Source organism: Hyposmocoma kahamanoa, unplaced genomic scaffold (assembly GCF_003589595.1).
Source record: "Hyposmocoma kahamanoa isolate Upper Pololo Valley unplaced genomic scaffold, ASM358959v1 227, whole genome shotgun sequence".
NCBI lineage: Eukaryota > Metazoa > Arthropoda > Insecta > Lepidoptera > Cosmopterigidae > Hyposmocoma > Hyposmocoma kahamanoa.
In genome coordinates this window covers 585,011-608,400 of record NW_020653746.1, presented here as the reverse complement: position 1 = coordinate 608,400, position 23,390 = coordinate 585,011, and the positions used below count along the sequence as shown (strand labels likewise).

At 37.8% G+C, this 23,390-nt stretch overlaps 1 protein-coding gene across 1 annotated transcript in view; it reads right to left on the bottom strand.

Moving 5' to 3' along the window:
• The window catches only part of LOC113228349 (alpha-1,6-mannosyl-glycoprotein 2-beta-N-acetylglucosaminyltransferase-like), a 65,062-nt gene extending 44,980 nt beyond the window's left edge, over positions 1-20,082 (bottom strand). The window contains exons 1-4 of the mRNA XM_026461614.1: positions 19,709-20,082; positions 16,713-16,772; positions 11,040-11,138; positions 9,659-9,798 (exon numbers count right to left, since the gene is read on the bottom strand). Of these exons, the coding sequence (XP_026317399.1) occupies positions 9,659-9,798; positions 11,040-11,138; positions 16,713-16,772; positions 19,709-19,823 (414 nt within the window). The 5' untranslated portion in view covers positions 19,824-20,082. The remainder of the gene's footprint in view (positions 1-9,658; positions 9,799-11,039; positions 11,139-16,712; positions 16,773-19,708) is intronic.
• Positions 20,083-23,390: the final 3,308 nt, after the last annotated feature.

The following is a 23,390-nucleotide window of genomic DNA, read 5'->3' as shown; positions in this document are numbered from 1 at the left end:
CCCAAAGTGAAGTTCGGCAAGATCCCAGGACTTAAATTTCATGAGCCCATCCCGATTTATAAACGGAGAAAGAAAGAAAAATGCAGGGAATATATGGTAAGGTTACGGTATATATTCTTCTTACAAAGTTACGGCAAATCTTTTTGTCCAAAATACCCGAGTATCCCAAGACAAAAGTCTTCGACAAGTGTGTGTTGCCAGTGATGACTTACGGCATTGAGACGTGGTCGTACACTATGGGCATTATACGGCTCAAGGTCACACAAAGGGCAAAGGCAAAGAGCTAAGCTCGGAGTTTCACTGCGAGATAGAATCAATAATGAGGATATCCGCAAAGGAACCAGAGTAACCAACATAGTCCAACGAATTGCAAACCTTAAATGGCATTGAGCAGGGCACATTGCTCGCAGAACAGATCGTCGAACAGGTCGTTGTGGCATTCATTAGGGTAGGCCTATGTTCAGCAGTGGACGTCCTTCGGCTGTTATGATGATACGGTAAGGTCACATCTCGGTCTCTATAGTATATTTATCATCGTTCTTACAAATCTTTTCGAAGGAGAGCTGTTTTATGCTGGCTCAACGCGGTCTTTGTTATATGTTACCAAGTGACGGGACGAACTAGTCGTGCGCCTGGCGGTAAGCGACACGCCTGTCCATAACAGTTGCAGTACCACTCAGAGCTTTAAATCGCAAAAATCTGAGGAGCACTGCTACTGTGCTCGTCACCCTGAGGCGTAAGTTGACAAGTCTTTTGTGCCTGTAACTTCACCAGCACCCTTCCTTACCCTTCAAAACTGGAACGCCGCAATGCTCAGATTACTGCTTGGCGTCGGAAATAAGTAAAGTGGCAGTACTTTCCTCGACAAACTCTTTCACAAGGAGCTCTACTGCTATTGAAGGGCTGGGCACTTCACACGTATCCGCAGGTTCTGAACGATTATCGACGTGCAGATTTCATAATGTACATATCTTAGAAAGATACATGCTACCTCAGGTATTCGTTGTCTTGCTCGTTCTTTTCAGGGGAATGAACATCAGATGTAAGATTATTTAATTTTAAAGCCTTCATTGGTAGAACGCATGCCTCCTATGCAGGAGGTACTGACTTTGTTTACCTAAGACATTTGCCGTTCAGAAATAGTGGCTCAAATGAAAATAAGTAATTATTGACTTCACACTCCGATCCGATTGTGGGTCGGTATATGGTTCACCGGCTTCGCGTGCCTTTTTAGGTTGTTGGTCGATCTTGCCGTAGGGACTCCTACACTGCTGCGTTTGCCTTGTCGTGGTCGCCACTCTAGAACAAGTCTTACCTATTTCTGTCGCCAGTAATGTGAGCATTACTGCGTTCCGGTTTGGAAGAATTAGCGCCCAGTTACCACGTTTTCACGTACAGTAATGGCGAATCTGAAATCTATTTACTAGGCAACAACATTTAAATTCCTCGGAATACGGACGTAGACCCAAAACAGGCCAGACTCGCCCGCGTGCCCATGATGCTCGTTTAATTAAAACGTAAAAGCTTAATATATAGAGCGTATTTTGACACTTAGACACTTAGAAACACGCGGTCTCCGCGAACGCGATAAAATTCGTGTCGTATAAGTGCGCCCTAAGGGTGTTCGTGATACTACAGGCACTTGTCAACTTATGTCTCAGAGTGACAGGTATAATGTCCCTCAAATCTTTGCTATTTAAAGACTGCATCTGCTATAGACAGGCGTGTCGCTTAACACCAGGCGTATCTGTTCGTCCCGTCACTTAGTATCTGCAGGGATGTCCAGCCTACTACCACTTCAGCTTAGTGCTTTTGTGAGCTATATCGGTCACTTTAAAGAAAGACGTAATAAGTTCATTTTTAATTCAGAACATTTTGCACATTTCGATTTTGTTCCTAGGTTCCCCGTAAATTCCGACTCCAAAAGGACATCCCCGAGGACTTACAGTACATTTGGATGGAACGTCGTCCAGGTGCACAGACCCCTGCGGAGATTGCGTTGGCAGAAGCCATGAAACTGAAGGCAGCCCAGAAATTGAAGCTAACTAAACCAAAAAAATCCAGGTATCGTAGATTGCAAAAATCCATGCGTATGCAAGAAAATAGAAGACTTTTCTCACCGATAAAACTTAAAAACTCGCGTCACTTGCATCAGAACACAATAATTCCTGTATCATTGCTTCGTATTATAATAAGTGTCGCCATAAACAATATTCGATTTCCGGATTTTGGTTCAGATTCTAGTACATTTTACAAGAGACAATCGCCTGACCTAGAACTAAGGATTTCCCTGTAGCATAATTAGCGCAAAACATCGAGTTCTTCTTGTTTACATACCTAACAACGTGGCGTCTCTCAATAGCTAGATATCACGGCGAATTCGGCTATCTCACTTTATCTTTGTGCGCGAGGGAGCGCACTAATTAGGCAGGCAGGCGTGCTCTTAACACGTTTGCGAAAGAGATAGCAATACTTTCTCGATTTCTCTGGCTGCGTTATAACTTTTGGTAGCACGTGCCGTGCAAGTTAACGACATTTGGATCAAATATTTGTTTTAAAAAAATATATCGCACTGTCAATATGATAGTGTATTAACTCAGAAAGTGTATTTTATCAGAATCGATGAAATACGAATTGCTCCCTTCCGGTGAAAGATTATTAACATTTATGTATATGTTGAAGTTTATTACAGACAGCTGTACTACAAATTTTATAAATTTATCCCTGTGACACTTGCAATGACGTTTGACGTTTGTCATAGGGATGAGGTAAAGTCGATAGATTTTTTGTTTAATTGATTATGAGATTTTGAGAGTTATTGAGATTAAACAGCCTTGCATAAATTTTTTAAATAATTCCCACGAATTGTGTTTAAAGAATATTTATTTTAATTTTGATATCCGATCCGATATTTCCTTGGCGTAGGTACCAGAGAAGAAACAATTTAAATGTAAATGCAGTTTTTGTTTAATGATGCAATAGCCATCGCCAGCGATAGGTGAACAACAATAATTGCATATACAACCAATTATAACGTTCCAAAATCTATGAAATTTTTCAAGAATACTTTTGACGTTGACCTTGACACGTATATATAAATGTGTATACACAACTTAATTTGACTGTTGTTGTTTAGCCATGCTGAAAAGATCCAAAAAGATTGTCCTCTACAGTCAAGTACGTCAAATTTGTAGTGCGTCTACGCGATTATATTAATCGCGAGAAACAAAATAATGGACCCGTCCTAGCTCTCGAAAAAGTTGTATAGATGTATGAAGTGTCTTGTACTGCTTTGAAGGCATAAAACGCTCAACTAATTTGAAATGCCATTTCAATTGATGTTTTAACAAATCTGAGACTCATAATGTAGATTAAAAACATTAATATCACGTCACTAATTACCTAATGGGTCAAACTCGTGTACGCGCTATATATTTATTAATTAAATCATCAAAAACTTTTTATAGATATACCTCATCTCTAGCAAAAATCTAATGAAGTAACCTTTGTACGTTGTCGTAAAGATAAATTCGTTTTTGGAAAAAAATGTTTCTCTGCTCATTGCTCACTAATTTGGTGTTACTTTTACTTTAATTTAGTGTATTTGCGTAAACAAAATCTATTCATTTAAAAGCGAGACTTATAACAATAGTTTATAAAATACGTAAATTAGTGGACGTCGTTACAAGGTTATCTTATGTAGAGTTTGTGAAGTGTCACAGGAGTCGTCCTAGGAAATTAGTAGTATAAACAATTTCCTACTTGCAAAATATATTTTGACTTAAGTAGATATATTTTAATTGCTTCTTAGAATATTCTAACGGCAGTGTTATTCACATATTTTGAGTTATAACACTATTGTCATAGCGGTGCCATATGTAACAGCGCATTGTTGAAAAAGTTGATTACTACTAGTAGTCTAAAAAAAGACTTCTTTTTTCACAGACTGGACCCTCCCCCCGTAAACCTGAAAGATCTATCAGGTCCTTCGTTACTCCTAGCTCGCCGCAAGATGCCCAAGCGCAAGTTCCTTGAGTTTCCGGGACAGCCTGCGCCATAGGCTCCATGCGCTCAGACATTGTCTACGATTATAGTTTAGGAGCGATAATGTTGACATCATGGACCACAAAACCAAGACGTCGGCAATCACTATACTGAAAATTGTACGTTCTTATTAAGCGCTATCTATAGCTATAAGGGTGGTTACACACGGCGAGTTTGCATGAAAAGCGCGACTGCATCGATACAAAAGCGCTTAAGTGACAAAATGTTTATTTGAAATATAAAAAAAATATAACTTCTGGTTGTAGAATATTGGCATTGTTTAATGACATTTCAGCTATAGGCCGTTAGAGAATTTTGTGCGCTATCTTATGCTATTTAAAACGGATATTGACCATTTGTGACTTAGACGCGTTTTGGACGGCAGATTGTAGGTTTATTCACATTTGCAGTCTTTGCCGCCCTAGGTCCCAGGTCATATAATCAGTGCCAACCGCCCCTTTCTCAGCACTCATATACCCATTGATAGACAGATATATTTTATAACTAAATGTACGATTGTAAAGTGATTTACGAAGATACATCGAGTATACAACCAGAAATAGAGACGAAATGTCATTTAATTTGTTTGAAAACTATTCTGCTATATCATTACTGTGACAACTTCGCTCCGATTGGCTAGCCCGAGTTCGAAACAATTGACGGGTGTCGTCAACTGTATCACTTCAAATCGACCAGTTAACTTGAGCTTTGCTATAATGGACGAAAATTGCAAAATTACATATTTAATATTTAATTTCCGATGAAATGTGATTCCGTTTGTTTTGTAATTGGATGTTTTGCTGTTTTTCCCACACCACCGAATAGAACAGCACGGCATTGTTAGAGATACTATCTTTATTACAATAAATATAGAATATTTTCTTTGGAATATACGGAGACGTACACACAGGTCAGTTGTTGGCCCGTCTATATTTCAGTGCAAACGAGAGTTGATATTTATAAGAGCTGTATCGCTAATGTGCTACCAGAAATATATGGCACTTATTTCGTCTCTATTTCTGGTTATATACTCGATGTTGTTATACGATGAGGTGCAGTGCGGCTCGCCATAATGTGCGTGAGCCTTTAGAATATTTAGGTACTTTGAGTTACTTCTGGCCGCCCCTAAAATCTTGTAAACTTAAAAGCGGAATTAATAAATACATTAAATAAATAAAATTACTTTAAAACGTGCATCGCGTTTGTGTCACGTTTGTATCACGTTTGCATCGCTGCTAAAATCGCCATGTGTACGAGCATAGTTTATAGCGCCATCTAGCATTAGCATAGGGTTCTATCTTACTTTTTTGGCTACAACTTTCAATATGGCAAATGAATCTCTTGTTTTTATTGGTCTATGATATAAAAGTTAATATTCGTTGCTATTGTATTAACATTTGTGTGTTTGTAGAGTAAATATTGCGAATTTAAAACAAAACTTTCGTTTGTTTTCATTTGAAATGGGCCAGTGTCTGTATGGTTGATTTCCTTTGCGTACTTATTTGACGTTTGTGTTCTACAAAGGCGGTTTGACATATTGACAGCAGTAATGTGAGCATTATAACGTTCTGATTTTGAATAGCAATTAATCCTTCAAATTATATTTTTGTAATGTCATTAAATATATATATATATAACCGTCAATGTGCATAATAACCGCCTAAGTATTTTAATAACCGGCAATCTATCTCACCACCGCACTACATGTCTGTCAACCCCGACGATGGCTAAATCGTCGCGCAAAACGACGGAGCCATAGATACAAAAGTTGAAGTTGAAGGTACAAGGAACTTATCCACTTATGTCTCAGAGTGACGGGCGCTGTAGTAATACACCAAATCTTTGTAATTTAAAGCACTGACTGGTATGGCAACTAGCCTTCATTCTAGCCTTGAATAGCTGTAAATACTAGTTTTCGGGAAACCTAGATATTGGCAGTGCATACACGGAAGAAAAAAAAACTATAGTATAAGAATTGGAATTGTAATAAAATTGTTAAGCACCATGTATTTACATCTATGTTATTACTTATTATATTCAGTATTAATCAAGCATCGAGTTGTCTCATTCGTCTCCACCGTACGCTCTCCATACATGGCGACCCTGCCATTTTTGGGATGTAGTTAGTGCCCAGATACAGTTAGCCAAACTGTCCACGGAACAAACCAACCACGGACTTAAAATGTTTGTTATTGGACATATAGAGCACACGGACGTGGACCTAAATATTAGTGCCAATAATCTCAGTACGTGGAATTACGTCCATTTGCTAAGTTTTATTGAAATATCCCCTAGTTCGCCACTATAAAAGACTTGACACAGGAGATAATAAAAATCGGTTCTCACTACTCAAAGTATATTGAGAGGAAAAACGCCTTGAATTGGAGAAATAGCAAAATCAACCATTAAAATAATTGTTCCTTAAGTAAAATTTAGGCGCTATTTATAAAAATGAATGTTCATGCGTGATCAGCCACCCTTAGAGGTGGATGATTTTCTTCAAAATGAAATGGAACCACTACGGAGGTACCCTCTTTCCAACAAAAAAAGAATCATGAAAATCGGTTCACACATACCGGAGTTATCGCGTAACATACATACAAAAAAAAAAGAAAAAGAACATACAGTCGAATTGAGAACCTCCTTTTTTGAAGTCGAATAAAAATGTGTAACTCTAAAACACCTCAAAAACCGGAAGCCACCGCACAAGTCGGTAATAATAATCATATCATGACCAATGTTGGGATCATTTCGTGGTCCATGGTAGCAATTATCCTAATACTGTTAATGATTGGAGCTATCATTCCGATTTGCTATTGTGTGAGGTGCTTCAATAAAAGAGTACAGCGAGGTGTTGACACAGGTATGGTATGGTTAAATAAAACGTAAAAAGGAGCGAGCATTCCTTGCAATGACGATGAGCCCGATTTCTTATGGAATGTGGAAGTGCTTTAGGCCTCCAGAACCGCTGTCGCCAAAACGTACACTAACAAATAATAAACACTATGAAATCTTGATAATGATTGGTCGTAGTTTCAAATTTAAAAAGATGTAACAAATTCTGAACTGTTAGCATTGACTTACAATTATATGGACGTCGGGTTCGCGCTAAAAAGTGTCCGAACTTATAGGGCGTTAAAATCGTATACAGAGCGTCATTCACGCTTTAGTCTTCGTTTGTTCGACTGACAGCGAAGCAAGCAAAATTAGACAGTACTGCGATAACATTACAATTTAAATTCAACGTTTTAGCTTTTTCATATTCCTTTACATGTCACTACGTTTAAATAGGTTGACTTGGGACATTTTTTTCGTGGTTTTTGTATTAGACCCGTCGTCCATTTATTTGTAAGTCAATGACTGTTAGTATAATTTAAACTTTACCCGGTCGTTATGTCGTTGACAACTACGCTCCGATTGGCCAGCCCGAATTCGAAACAATTGACGGGTGTCGTCAATTGTTTATAGTTTGTGTTATAGATATTATCTTTATTACAATAAATACAGAATATTTTTGGAATATACGGAGACGTACACACAGGTCAATCGTTTGGGCTGTACTATTTCAGTTTTCTAATTTGTCATTTCAGCGCAAACGAGAGTTAATATTTAAAAGTGATATAAGGCGCCCATTTACCTAATGAGTTGCCAGGTACGCATGTCTCTATTTTTGTTTATATACTCGATATTCAATACCTTTGCTAATGTGCTGCCATCTTGCGGCCAGTAGCCGGACTACGACGAACGATTAACGTCTGAATGAATAGAAAGTAGTATCTTCTCAACAACAGATGTCTTCTTTAACGCACACGTTGCACAATAAACTTTATTTCGATCAATTAAATTTCAAATCAACAAAACAGTCATGAAGCATTCTTTACACTATGCTTTTGTTCGCTACTAGCGTGGAAAATTCGAGATCTTTACCTAGTTCTCCAAAAGACAAAACTCGACCGAAACGCATTGGGATAATATTAACTTTAATAATAACAACGCACACACTCAACATAGCCCCGCACGAGAGAAACCCTGTGTCGCGGGTGCCATGGACACACACATAGACAACCACAAATACACCCAAACTCACGAGAGAAATAAATGTAGGCCATACAAATATTTCTCCCGGCCCGGGAATCGAACCCGGGGACCTCTGCGTGGCAGTCCGGTATGGTAACCGTTCGGCCACGGAGGCGCAGAAACGCAGACGAAAGTTTGTTATAGTATAAAAAATCAATTCCGTAAACAGAAAACTGAAAATGTTTTAAAATAAGACTTATTGATGATATGAAATACCACCACGCGTGTTATGGACGGCCGTATGTGTCTGGCCGGTCCGAGCAATGAGTAATTCATGAGCTCTGATTGGCCGAGCGGTATACGCGGCAAATTAATAGGGCCTGTACGGTGTGGGAGACACCGCATCGGTATAAATATAAATGAAAATTATTGTCATTGTCTCGAGCAACTCGAAGAAGATGCCACCGAAGCTGACACTGATGGGCCAGCCTATAGAGTGGTCCCCCAAGGTGAAATACCTAGGCGTGACAATCGATAGAAGACTATCTATGGCCCATCACATCAAGAACGTCGTGCAGAACAGCCGCGCACTCCTGCGACCGATTCTCAAATCCCGATTCCCACTACGAGTGAAACTCGGAGTGTATAAGACGTACATCAGATCCCGCCTAACATACGCAGCCCCAGCATGGTACGCGCTGGTAGCAGAGCGCAACAGGCAGCGACTCAGAGCTCAACAGTCGCTGACCTTGCGGTGCATCACAGACGCCTCACGATATGTGAGATGTGACGTCATCCTACGGGACTTGAGCATGGAGAGCCTCGACAGCTTCGTGGATCGCCTTGCCAAGACCATGTTCCGGCGCGGCGGAGAATCCCTGTATAGCCATATACAGGGACTGGCACCACACCGAGCCTAACACCCTGACCAGAAACTGCTTGCAAGGGACGTACTTCTGGGCCCGAGGACCAGACACCAGCTGCTGAAGATGGTTGAGAAAGGGAAAGAAGGACTCCCATCTGAAGCAGCTCACCCTACTGTGACACCCAAGGGTTATACCCAACCCCAGGACCCGCTCCGAGGCCGACGCCTCGAACAGCCCCCTCAAACCCGCTGATGCGAGTTTTGAGACGACTACGGCAGGGTCTCAGTTGTAATCATGTACAGACGCATTCAATATTCGATAAATCAGATAGGCACAGAATTAAATTTTATGGAAATGTACAGTCCACTTCCTGAACCAATAAACCAGAAGATTTAAAATTCAAAAGAGTTTTATTGAAGAAAAGAAGGATACTGAAGGCAGTTCCTGGTCGGTTTGAGGCGGATCGGGACAGTGTCACTTATAACGGGTAATAATTTTGGTGCGACAATCATTTGTGCATTCCAAAACAGCATAATAAGGCATTTTTCTTGTATTTTATAGAATTTCCATTTGATATAATCATACCGTACAACAATCCATATTGTGGTCACGAACTACTTCTACTTGTATTTATTGTTCTGTGAGAGCATACCCAGAAGCATGCAGATCTAAAAACATTTATAGTCGACAATCCGTTTGCTATTTTTGTTATTATTAGCAGCAAGTCTTACCTGGATAGCAATGATGATGGTGTCCTCTTGCACAGGTCCAAAAATGTCTTCATTGTATATGGTCTGTGCGTCGTTGTACTTCTCTATCAATCGGACGATCTCCGTGATGTTGTTGGGGGTGACATGCTCGGTTGAATTTGCTGAAATATCAGAATTGTGGATTAACAGGGTTTCAGGACAGTTTACTATGTACAACTTATATTACCTATTGGATAATAAGAATGTAAGTATATAATGCACAAACTCATAACTTATAGCCCTGCACTAGGGAAACCCTGTATCGCGGGTACCACGGAAGGAAAAAACAATGGAAGAGTCTTAAGCCAGTGCCTTGACACATTCTTCATTTGAGACACTACAAAATCTTGATATTGATTGGTCGTAGTTTCAAATTTAAAAAGAAATAAGAAATTCTGGATTGTTAATGTAATTTAAACATTATCCTTTTGGCATATCGTTGGAAGTTCAATACCATCAATACCTATTATGGCTAGTTACGACGTTTCGATATTATATTGAAATTTAAATGAATGTGCTGCCATCTAACGGTTCATTGCTGAACGACGACGAAGAAGCGACCATGTTGCAGGGATATAAGCTTTACTTTCGTTTCTTGCAACAAAAAAATCTTTTATGGGGAACTGTATACGTTTTTACAATAAGATTCCGGAGCATATATTAAGTTTATCATTTCCTAAGTTTAAAAACTACATTAAAAATATTTTGGTCGAAAAATCATATTACAAAGTTGAAGACTACGTGTTAGATAAAGATGTATGGAAAGACGACATGGCTCCAGAATCCACACAAATTTGATTCAAAGTGTATTCCATAGCATTTAAGTTTATTTGAAAAGAGCAATCCCTAGAGTCTCTTGCTCGTTCTTCTCAGGGAGGTCAGCGTAGTGAACGAGCAGTAGCTTAAATGTGACGTTTTCAAGTGTAAATTTATTTTACCTATGGAATAAATAATCTTTGACTTTGACTTTGACTTTGATTACGATAAACGGAATTAGGCTTTCCGATGATATGAAATACCACCACGGGTAACATTTTTGGTAGGGCTATCATTTTTGCACTCCAAGACAGTACAATTAGGCATTTTTCTAGGATCTTATAGAATTTGCAGATCTTTCGAGACCTATAAGTTAACACGCGTCTGACGCTAACTAACCACTTCTACTGTATATATTTCTTATTATTCTGTAGCGGGTACCATAGACAACCACAACATAAGGTACTTGCCGATTGTTGCATGGTGTGCGCCAGACCTACAGGAAGAGAATGGTACGTCGTCCGAGGAAGCTTCTTTCGTTGACGTCACTGAGGCGACTGTCAGGTCTGGACTCATAATGTTAAAAAACATAAAATAAAAAAATTACCCGTAGAATTTTTGGGATGGACTGTCAGGTACTTGTGTAGCTCCTGAGGTACTAAAGCCAGGACTTGCGCCGAAGTGTCATTGCTGGACATCAACTCTTCTGCAAAGATTAAAAGTATAATTAAAAATCATGTTAAAATACCTCTTGTGTAGTCCACACTTGTATCATTTTAGCGTATGGTATCACGTGTCATTTCAAGTCTAAATGTGCTTTTACACCGATGAGTTGAGACGAGGATTGAAATTTGTATGACAAAATTTAAATTTTCTCCTAGTCCATATCGAAGAGGATGGGCGAGGCGAATATTGAAATATTTGTTGATGTAATATTGAACCGCATTGCTGCCTACATAGAGTATTATACTCTGCAACGGAACCACAATTTCTTGCGCGAGCTCGCGATGGCTATTAATACCAATCGCGGGTGCGTATAATTTGAGATTTATAAAAGACTGTTTTGTCTGATTCTTCTTCCGTTAGCATATTTAATATTAATAATTTACGGGACATGTTCCTCAGCCGCGTATTTATCGCTAGATGAACTGAACAGCACAGAATCTTCACTACCCACAATGACAGCGTGAGCTCGCGCGAGCTAATAATGGCAATGTTTTATGGAAATAGGCCAGCGAGATTTCAATTCTCGTCTCTCCTCGTTCGATGGAAAACCACCTTAAGGGTCGTTCGTAATAGACGCTTCTGTAGTGCTTCAGTAATTTTTAACCGACTTTAAAAAACAAGGAGTTTCCCAATTGTACTGCATTTTTTTTTGCATGTTACGCCAGCTTCTGTGAACCGATTTTAATGATTAGTTTTTTTGTTGGAAAGGGGGTAGCTCTGTATTGGTTCCATTTAAATTTAAAGAAAAAATATTCGACCCCTAAGGGTGGCAAACTAGGGGATGAGTCCGAGAGATGAGATGAGTTAGTTATTTGAGATGAGATGAGGTAGTTACTCCAAGAGATGAGTTAACCCATTTCAATAAAACCGAGCAAATAAATTAGTGATTTCTATAAAAACTGTTGAGATCGGTTTAATCAAACATTTGAGATCGGTTTTTTTAAATAAAAAGCTTATAATCATGACTGCACGTGACACGACCATCACACGACCAGAGCTTCTAAATCGATATCTCCTTTGCACACTAAGCCAACTTTATTTACTACCGGAGGTCGGCTGTGATTAGGCCTATCTGTATTTTAGACACAGCTGCACGGAACAAGGATCTTGTGCTCAGGTTGAACCATGTCCGGAGATTCTTAAGCCACGAAGTACACCTTCTTCCAGGTGGTCGCTTTTCCTGCATCTTCTCTTGCATAATTAGTCAGAGTAGGTCGTATTTATTATTACGCATTATATGACCGTAGCTTGCGTTATTTGGCAGTACTCAAAACCTCTAATTTCTTATCATCATCTGCAACACTCTTTCATCGGACACTCTATACTTCCAAAATATTATTAAAATTCTTCTGTTACTAATATTATACTCCCTTAATTTTGTAAAAGAAAGAAACTAAAAACAAAAATCGAACAGGTTCAAAAAATAAGTTAGCGTATAATGTTCATAGAAGGTATCGAAATGCTGTATGATAATCTCAGTACAGAGTTCTAAAAAAACCGACGTCAACAGTATGTGGAATTACGTCTATTTGCTAAGTTTTATTGAAATATCCCCTAGTTCGCCACTATACAGGACTTGATACTGGAGATAATAAAAGTAGGTTCTCACTACGACACTACACAAAGTATATTGAAACAAAAACGCCTTGAATTGGAGAAATAGCAAAATCAACCATTAAAGTAATTGCTCCTAAGTTAAAGTTAGGCGCCATTTACAAAAATGAATCTTCATGCCTGAACAGCCACCCTTCGAGGTGGATGATTTTCTTCAAAATGAAATGGGACCACTATGGAAGTACCCCCTTTCCAACAAAAAAAGAATCATGAAAATCGGTTCACTAATACCGCAGTTATCGCGTAACATACATACAAAAAAAAAGAAAAAAAAGAACATACAGTCGAATTGAGAACCTCCTCCTTTTTTGAAGTCGGTTAAAAATTAGTAGTGACGCGACTGGAGCACTGCATCGCGTCTATAAACTAACTGCAAGGCACCCTAAACCAGCAATTTTGGTATTTGTCTGAAGTACGTCAAAATGAGACAAGGTGCAGCTGGTGCAGTTTGTCAGATTATTAAATAATTCCATGTTAATAGAAATGGAAGTAAATTAATCTGCTACTCCATGGTTTGGGAATTGGAACTACTTAACATAGAATTTTTATGATAACGTCAACAAATTACTCCTAAATACACACACCGGCACATTTTTGGGACGCAAATTAAATAAGAATTATACATGAAGCAGAAACTCAATTAACATCTTTTAGCACAGCCTTAGGCAACGTTTATTAAAAGAAAACTAAATTAAGCAAATTGTGAAATGAAACTATGATTTCGGTTGGAAAAAAACAAATATAGGCGATTTAAATCCGAAAAAAAAATCGCGACAACCTAAGAATTCGATATAAACTTTCAAATATACAATTTTGTAGCAGTAGATCTCGTGAAAGGGTTGTAATAGGGTTCAGCCAGGGAAGTACTAGTATTTCTGCTGCCAAACAACAATGTGAACATCACGGTGCCGGTGAAATTACAGGCACACGGGACTTGTCAACTTATGTCTCAGGGTGACGGGCGCAGTGGCAGTGCCCCTCAGATCTTTGCGATTTAAAACTCTGCGTGGCACTGCAACTGTTAGATACAGCCGTGTTGCTTACCTCCACCCGTCACTTAGTATTATATAAAAAAATAAATAAACAAAATGTTGTTTTCTAGATTTTCTGACATGGCAGAATGTACTGAAGATATGAAAATTGTAACAGTGTTTCAATGTTTAAATCAAAAGTTCTATTCATAAAATCAGCCTGAACCACTCGACAAACCTTAGCAAATTAAAACAAATTAAAGAAAAAAAAAACTGCATTATTTTCGAAATTTTACTAGTGTACCGCCTAAATGTGCCGATGTGTGCATATAAAGGGTGTAAACGTTAAGTTTGCTCAGGCGATTATTCCACAAACATAAGAGATATTAAAAAGCTTTAAACTGGTATCGAAAGTGCGTTACCCAGTGAACAAATCGACATCAATAACTTTTTTAAAATAAAATTAGAAATATTTATGGACTATTCACACTTGACCATGTAATTAACTGTGCCAATATATTTTTATTCAATTAAAAGCTAAAGCTAAAATTTTATTACTATATTTGTATCAGTTTTGTCATCTGTTAACTTACCTCTTACAGTACGAAAACTAAAGCCTCTCTACGAATGTTATATTAAATGTATGGGAGCGTTTAGTGTCAAAATTTTGTAAAAATTATTGATGTCGATTTATTCATTAGGTAACATACTTTCGATATCAGTTTAAAGCTTTTTGATATCTCTTATATTTATGGAATAATCATCTGGGCACACTTAATGATTACACCCTGTATACGACCAAACAAATAACTATTTACCATTATTTTACTGTTTGGATAGGAAAATCTAAAAACAAAGGATTCACAAGATACATTGTACAACACTAAAAACTAACCAACTTAAAATAAACACAAAACATAAAGCACATAAAGCAACAGGAAAAAAGCATTTGTTAACACACACCATTATCCCAGTCATCCGCATCGTCTTCTTCGAAATCAACGTAACCATTGTGAAAAAAAAAACAGATTTTTAAACAAAGTGTATAAGATAACTTGCAAAATAATAAATTAACTCATGGCAGCACCTAAGTGGCTAAATTTTAGCTATTGATTTAAGGTTGTTATTAGAAGCATCCACAAGATGGCGCCACTAGCAACTCGGGTAGGTATTTATCCAAATGTTACGGGTATGAAATAATCGATATAGATTACAAAAAAAATTATTAACTCATATTATAAGTAGTATATTCCTATTGAATTGATATTCAACTTATTTCGAACCGACGTCTTTTAGCAAACCGTGTCAGACGCTATGCCAAGTAAGCCACGGAACGTACCATCGGACCACACGAATTTTTCTGTTTGTTGTTGGATCTTTGTATTTGGTTTTCAACGACTTTTTAGCCGCAGCGCCATCTATGAGAAATCTATGAAATCATATTATAAGATCAAAAAATATTTTTATAGTGGCACTTAAAGAACAAAACAAAGGACGTGTTAGCGGGCCCCATCTAGCATCACCAGCCCTACAACTATTGCAGGCTCTTAAACAGTATAATTAAATACGTCACCCTGCCACAAGATGCATTGCTTTGTAAATAATAGAGGTGACGACTAGGTTTTGTTATTTATGATTGTTAAAATTTTTTTTATCTTTAATTGTTACTATCGATCGATGAATATAGTAACTATAATAATTCTAAAATTGTAAGACTGTTTACTTTAAGAGAAAGGCTGCTACAGATTGACTATAATGTTTGCTGTTAATGCGTGAACTCGTAATCAACTTCATGCAGCCGAGACCTCGAACTGCATATAGTCGAAACCGACTTCATGTAGCCGAGATCGACTGCAGTTAATGCGTGAAGTCGTTATCTGAGACCTAGTAGTACCTAGTAGTACCTATTTCTGCCGCCAAGCAGTAATGTCAGCATTTTCGTTCGTCACTATTGTAAGTGAAAACGTTAGTAACAAACTATATATGGGTGGGTATTGGGAGCCCGCGGGTAATGAGAGCGGTGTTAAACTGGACTTTCCCAACGCTCGTATTTGTGCAAACGGCATGCCTATGTCTTCGTTAACGTTCGACAAGTTTCGAGTCCCGTGGGCGCCCCCGTAGAACGCGGCGTGAGATGGTTGTGTGTTTTTCGCTCAGCGCTTATAAACTTTGTCAATTTTCATCATCCCAGGTAAGCATTAAAATGCATAGATACTACATTGTATTTACACTAGCCATGTCACCACATCTATCAAATTTTAGAGGTTACGCTTGAAATCACAATAAATATAGACTTGATTTTACTGTTTTATTCCTTTTTCAATTCGATGTTACGCGGGTAAAGAGAGCTATTTGGCTCACGTTATCCCATGGCAATATTCACTGATTATTTCTTGCTTATTTTCATTACTTTTTAACTTAAATATTGTATTACTTAATTTTTTTTTGTTTCAGACTGATTGTATATAATGGCTCCCATTTGACATACGGGATTCCTACCGGCTCCCATTTCCCGGACTGTGGGGTAATGAGAGCGAATGACTTGTTTTAGTTTTTTTCTTTTTAACCAAATATTATATTTTAGTTTCATATTTTTTCTGTAATTATATAGCACTGTAACTGGGACGTAGCTCTAATGCGTAGCGAGAGGTACTTCTAAGTTACAAATGGTGGAGGCTCCGTAAGCGTACATAAGGATACAAGTGGTAGAAGCCAGCTACAAATGGTGGAATGCGCCGGCTTACAAATGGTAGAAGTCAGTTACAGTACCCAGATATGTGAAGCGTACGTTCATAAATATTAAAAATTTTAATTGCATAAATTATGACTTTTTTTATACAAAACTTTTCATTTTTTATTATAAAGAGAAAGCATATTAATAACTTATATTCACCACATAAAAGAACACAACAGTGGCAGCGAAATCAGAGACGGTTAGTTACAAAAACAAATATAAAAAAAGAAAAAACCTTTGTATGGCAGATTCATATTGTTAGTAGTGGTCGATGAAGAATCATCTACAATAAGTACTGAAAAAAAGATTAGGACAGGATATAAAAAAACAAAAAACAACATAAGTAAATTTGTATTGAATTGACATTCCATTGTTTTTTGTGAAATTACTCTACTAGTTTGTTATAATTATTAGTATAAAGATCGAACACTCAGAAAAAAATCCTTCGATCCACGGAACGAACCAGCGGACCTCATTATTTTTCTATGTACTTGTTTTTGTCGGATCTTTGTATTTGGTTTTTAACGAATTTTTAGCCGTAGCGCCATCTATGAGAAATCCGCGAAAGTATTTCGTCACCCCGTTAGGTAACTTTACAGCTACCATCCCTGTCTAGAGATATCGCTCTTAACTATGATTAAATTTGTATTGAATTGACATTCAATTATTTTTGTGAAATTACTCCACTAGTTTGTTGAAAAATTCGTGAGGTCCGCTGGTTCGTTCCGTGGCTTAGTTGTATAGCGTCTGCCACGGTATGCTAGAAGACGTTCGAATCCTGAATAAATAAATGTTCGATCTTCGTATTAATAATTATAACAATATAAGTAATTTGCTTCAGTAACTTTAACCGAATTTTAAAAAGCCTTTTAAAATATCCTGTTCAGAGAAATTAGAATGAGTCATTGTTAAAAAAAAAAAAAACTTGTCAAAAAGTAATTAGTTAAAATAAATGAAATACCGATGAAGTTATTTAGAAAAATGACAAATTTAGTTCATGGACCGTTATTAAAAAAATTAATGTTACATTCATTAACAGTACTGCTTTTTTGGAAAGCTCGAACTTCAGAGTTTAACGAAACTCGGTTACATTAACCGAATATTTAACTTATATCTAAGCTGAGAGGTAAACTTTTAACTGCAATAACGAACTAACAATCATCAAGTTCTGTAAAATCCAAAGCTTGGACTAGAGAAAACAATACTGTACCGATTAAATCTCAATGAATGTTCTGGAGAAAGTGTGATTAAGCAATACAGTTAGATCGGCCTGCACCAATAAAACATACAGCAACTTATAAAATTTTAAATGGTTTGAAATAAAAATTAAACAGCGTTGTCTTGATTTTGTTTGAAGCTCAAAAACCAAAAGGTGTAGACAATACTTTGAGATACAAAAATATTAAAAAGTAAAGGGAGACCAGCAGGCTTAGCAAGAGGGGGAAATGGACAATACTTAAGCGCGTAGAGATATCTTTCTCTACCTCGAGCACTTTAATGGCAGCAGAGCTCCTTGTGTAAGAGTTCGCCCAGGGAAGTACTGCCACCTTATCTATTTCTGCCGCCAAGCAATGTGAGCATTACTGGGTTCCAGTTTAGAAGGGTAAGGGTGCTGGTGAAATTACAGGCACTTGGGACTTGTCAACTTGCGGCGCAATGGCAGTGCCCCTTAGATCTTTGCCATTTAAAGCTCTGAGTGCAACTATTATGGACGGGCGTGAAGGTTTCCATCAGGCCCACGTCGTTCGTCCCGTCAATTGATATTATAAAAATAAATTTAAAAAAACTATAAACTCTACCGACCTCTCTCTCTAGACTCTAGACCAAGTTTTCTCTTTTATCTTTATAGCGGTCATACTAAACCGGTAATAGCTTTTAAAGGCACAACTCCAACTCCCTTTTTTTTAGGGTTTATGGCGTGCATTAAATCAATGAAAATAAAAAGTAACCCTAATTTTGTCACATAGCTATCTTTGTTACGCAAATCGTATTGATATTTTTATTGAGTCGAAAGCACATGTCAATGAAAAAGGAAATAGCAGAAAAATACCAAACCATATCGCGTTTACTGTTTGTCTGTTGTTCTTTCAAATATTCACAAAGTTTGTGACCGAAACGCGTGTCCTCCTTTCCTTCACGTACTTGGAACCTCACAGATATACATATGGACGTTTGGGGAGCTAGATACTCATGTAGTTCCTGGCACAAATAACCTATTAATTCCCAGGACACCATGAAATTTATGAGGAACTCGGCCTTTGGGAGATGAAACGGTTCGCAAAATTCGCGTATCGTCGTTCCTTGTCTCTTCGTGCCAGTTTTTTTTTAGTGAAAACTTCATAAATATTTATGATAAGCATTAAATCATTAATTAGAAAGATTTAAAAAAAATCATCGCTCGTCTTCTGCCCCCAAAGGTAGAGATATTTCGCTACGGCGATCTGTCAAAAGTATACAAAATTTGGCTGACGTGCTATGGTTAGAGAGAAATTGTCTTCATTTGTACGCCCGGCAACTTGAACTTCATAAAGGCGTGTTTATTCGACACGAATTTCATCGCGCTGACGCCGCGCAGCAGCCCGGTCGCGGTACCGACCTATGGGCCGAATCACAAGAGCAGAAATCTACGAGCTCCCACAACGCATCGCAAGACCTTACGAATTGCTCCACATCGCGCTTTCCTGCGATATCAATCTTCTTTGTTTTTTCCTATACTTTCTTATGAATAACAGCAGTGCAACACTCTTTTTACGATCCATGTCGCTACCTAGTTTAGAAAATACGTTTACTGCGGTTTATGATCGTCTAAGGAATTGTTACCCAAACCATGGCAATGGAATTCGCATAGCGCCGATTCGCAGTGTTGTGTTTCGACCCTAACTGTCATGGCAAAATACGCTCTATATATTTAGCTCTTAGGTTTTAACTTAAATGAGCGTCCTGGGCGCGCGGGCGAGACTGGACGCGCATCGCACAATTGTATTATTCCGAGGAATTAAAAATGTTGTTGCCTAGTAAATAGAATTCGGATTCGCCATTAGTGTACGTGGAAGTCTCGATAATTCGCTTAACGCTTATAAGAAGACGCGTTGGAAGAGATAGCTTTTGTCTTCTGGTTCATGCTAAGCCTGCTGGACGAGTAGAAGACAGATCCTTTACACATATATATTTTTTAAATTTTACGTTTAAATTTTACTGCATTCTACATCACTAAAAAGCAATGGAACTCACCTCCATCTCTGTCCAGGAGACCACTGCTCGCCGACAGCATGATCTGCACCCACGCGCACAGCAACACGAATATGACAAACACACGCAACAGCGATGCACATTTTAATCGAGGCATCTTTTGCGACTATCTCATTTTTCATTTCCCCTTTTCTCCTAGAGGTGGCGCTGTTTTAAATTTTAGCTTGGCGCTTCTTTAATAGTGGCGCTTTTTACCTTATCTTAGTACAAAATTCGTACGATAGATGGCATGAATTTTAAATAAATTCAAAACAGCTAAATTCAGCGTTTGCTGTATGACTGTAGTTATCTTCAAATTTAATGCCAATTGTTTTTGTGGTTTACTTGAACGAAACTGGTACAGGTCTCTATTATCACATAGCAGAATTCCAACTTTCGTTTTTAATTTGTTCAGTATTTCACAAACAGATGGTGTCAGTAGTTTCAATTGAAAATGTATTTCTTTATTGCATATATTTGAACTTCAATCACACAATGCTCGCTTGCTTTATTGTTACAATATCCACGTCGTAATCGTCCAACAGTAAACTTCTAGATGACGTTTCACCGTGTCAGTTACTTAATAACTCCATCAGATGTCGCTCTCACTAATAATACTTAAGAACCAGTGTATATTACAGCTTTTTCACCGCCAGGTGTTTATCTACACTACAATCACTTTTGCGTACATCGTATTCGTACTAAAAATTGTATACTCACTCAATGAAGAGCGTTTTAGTTCATCAAGAATAGAACAGATGGCGTTCGCAATATTGTACTATGATTTTGTCACTGGAGTTAGGTAGTTTCGAAAACAATAGAGTGTAATCCTGATTGTCGATATAGAAGTTCATGGAAGTCGTCAATAGATGGCGTAATCAGTAATTCTTTATTATATCCATACATTAGCGTCCTAGGTAAGTTTAAATGGGTAACAAAAGATTCTGTTAGTCTTGTTCTTCTGTTGATGGCACCGGTTCCGTCTTGCTCATGATGGCCACACCTGGAATAGAAGAAAACCAAATTATTATCCAAAAAAATATTTATAAAGGGGATTTTAAACAAATCAATGAAGTGTCATCATCAAGGGAAATACAATAGAAAATGTTAACACCTAACGTTAGTGCTTGCGCAAGCGGCAAGGTGGCGGCGAGCAATTACTCTTTTGCTTCATTGTTATTAATGTCAAGACGACCAAAAATTCGTCTTAAGTACATGAGTTAATAAGTATGATTTTGTGTTAACAACAAGGACAAATATACTACTAATACTACGTAATAAACGGTAATGGTAGGTAATGGCGTATTACTTTAAAATAAATGATTAAATATCTTACATAAGGAAAATAACAATAAGCATTAAGACTACAACGTAGTTTAAATGCTGTGTAAACAGAAATATTATTAAGTAATTTTCCACCTTCAAGTTTACGTGTACTGTTAAAATAAACACAAGGTAATATATTAAAAGAAATTTAATGGTCATTTAAAATGTCGTCAAAAGTTAGAGATCTCCCGTCTCTTTTAAGTTCTGTTTGGAGCCGTTTTTCGACCCATGCAAAGCTATTGGATACAGCCTTAAATGAGACTTGCCTGCCGGATCATAAACGTACCCGTAACATGCCACCGTGATAAAACTATTATATCCACATTTAGCTGTCAAATTCGAGTGATGAAACTGTATTTGAAATTTTATCACAATAGCGAACATGACGTCACATTTTTGTCGAAAGTAGTTTAGTCTCAAGGTTACAGCTGATTTTAAAACATTTTGACAGTTCTGCACGATAATTTTATCAACGTGAAAATTGAGCGCAACAAATGAGATAAACAGAAATAATAAAAACAGACAGGTTGTTATATATTAATTATTTCAAAAAGATGATAACATTTTTAATACAACTCCATATGTGAAAGTAATTTGAAATAAGTAAATAATAACTAATGAATGTAAAATTGTCTAGTGGGCGTCCGATATTATGTTTTAGCGAAAATGCCGAGAGAGTAAGAAGAAAAGTGAAGTGAAAAGAAGACACGTAGGTGTTGTTGTGAACGGTACCCTCATCAACAATATACGGTACGCGGTTGATAAAGCCATAATCGCTGGAGATCTACAATCGCTACAGAAACCTCTCAATATGGTCAATGAGGTGGGTGATGATATAGGTTTACGCATCAACGTTGCAAAGACCAAATACTTGTTAATCTCGAAGAAGCCACGAGATAACTTAAAGTTATTTGTTGGGACAGAAGAAGTGAAAAAGGTCAACAAGTTCAAATATTTAGGAAGTTCGGTGAATAAAAGTGGAGACCATGCTCAAGAAATAAAAGTCCGCATCGAAATGGCTCGCTCGAATTTCGGCAAAATGAATAAGTCCTGTGTGATAGAAACCTGAGTCTCAGCATAAGATTGTTCATTGTACCCTGTTACGTCTTCTCAGTCCTACTATATAGCGTGGAAACTTGGAAACTCTCACACAGAGCATAATAAGGAAGCTGGAGGCTTTTGAGATGTTGATTTACCACCGTATTTTGAGAATCTCGTGACGTGACCGGGTTGCAAATGTAGAAGAGCTAGAGAGAGATCATGAAGACGTCGTACTTCGGCCACGACATGAAGAACAATAGATACAAATTACTCCAGCTTATCATCCAAAGTAAAATCGCTGGAAAACGAAGTGTTGGTAGAAGGCAAAATGGTTCGGCTGCATTACCACCTCGGTCTTTCTCCGATAGAAGAAGAAGGTTTTTATTATCATTTATAATAAATCTTACCTGAATGGCAATGACAATAGTGTTCTCTAGCACAGGCCCAAAAATGTCTTCGTTATATGTGGCCAGCGCAACAGCAATTTGGCAAGTACTCGAGTTTAACTCGCTTGTCAGCCATATCTCGTGTTCAGCTGATATTTATCTTTCCCTTGTGTCATTTTGCATGCTCCGACTGTATTTACAATTTAATTTGTCACGCAGTTCTTGGTGATGTCACCATTGGGATCGGTTTTACGTATGAGTAATTACCAAAATTGCTGGTGTTTGTCAACGATTTAGCACGCTCGCTATCAGAAGGCTTAGCAGTTGTATTTATTTATTTGTATTCAGGTTACAAAGACCCATAAATACGTACCTAATAAGTTACATAGTAATATAACAAACACTAATTACTAATTATTATTTATACGTATTGTCTGCGACGTGTGACGCAACGTGGTTGTCCGGTAGCCGGTCTTGGAAACGTCGCTACACGTCCAACAGTCATGCTTCATGAAGGTCGACAGATTCATGTAGCGGGACCCCAACTGCTCAACCCTCGGGGTAGCATTGATTTTCACTCGAATATACTCTACAATTTTTGTTTGCAGACTGCTGTGACGCGTGATCAAAACTATAAAGACTTGGATGCAATGTTAGTGTATTTATTAACCGACTTCAAAAAAAGGATTAGGGAAAAGAGGAGGGTTCTAAATTCAACTCCATGTTTTTTTTTTGTATGTATATTTCGCGATGACTTCGGCATTTGTCAACCGATTTCGAGGATTTTTTTTTGTTGTTTTCAACAACTTTGACCCTCTTTTGAGGGTACCTCAGTATTGGTCCCATTTAAATTTGAAGAAAATATTCCATCTCTGAGGGTGGCAAACTAGGGGATGAATCCGGTTTCGCACAGTTTCCGGTAACCGATGTCA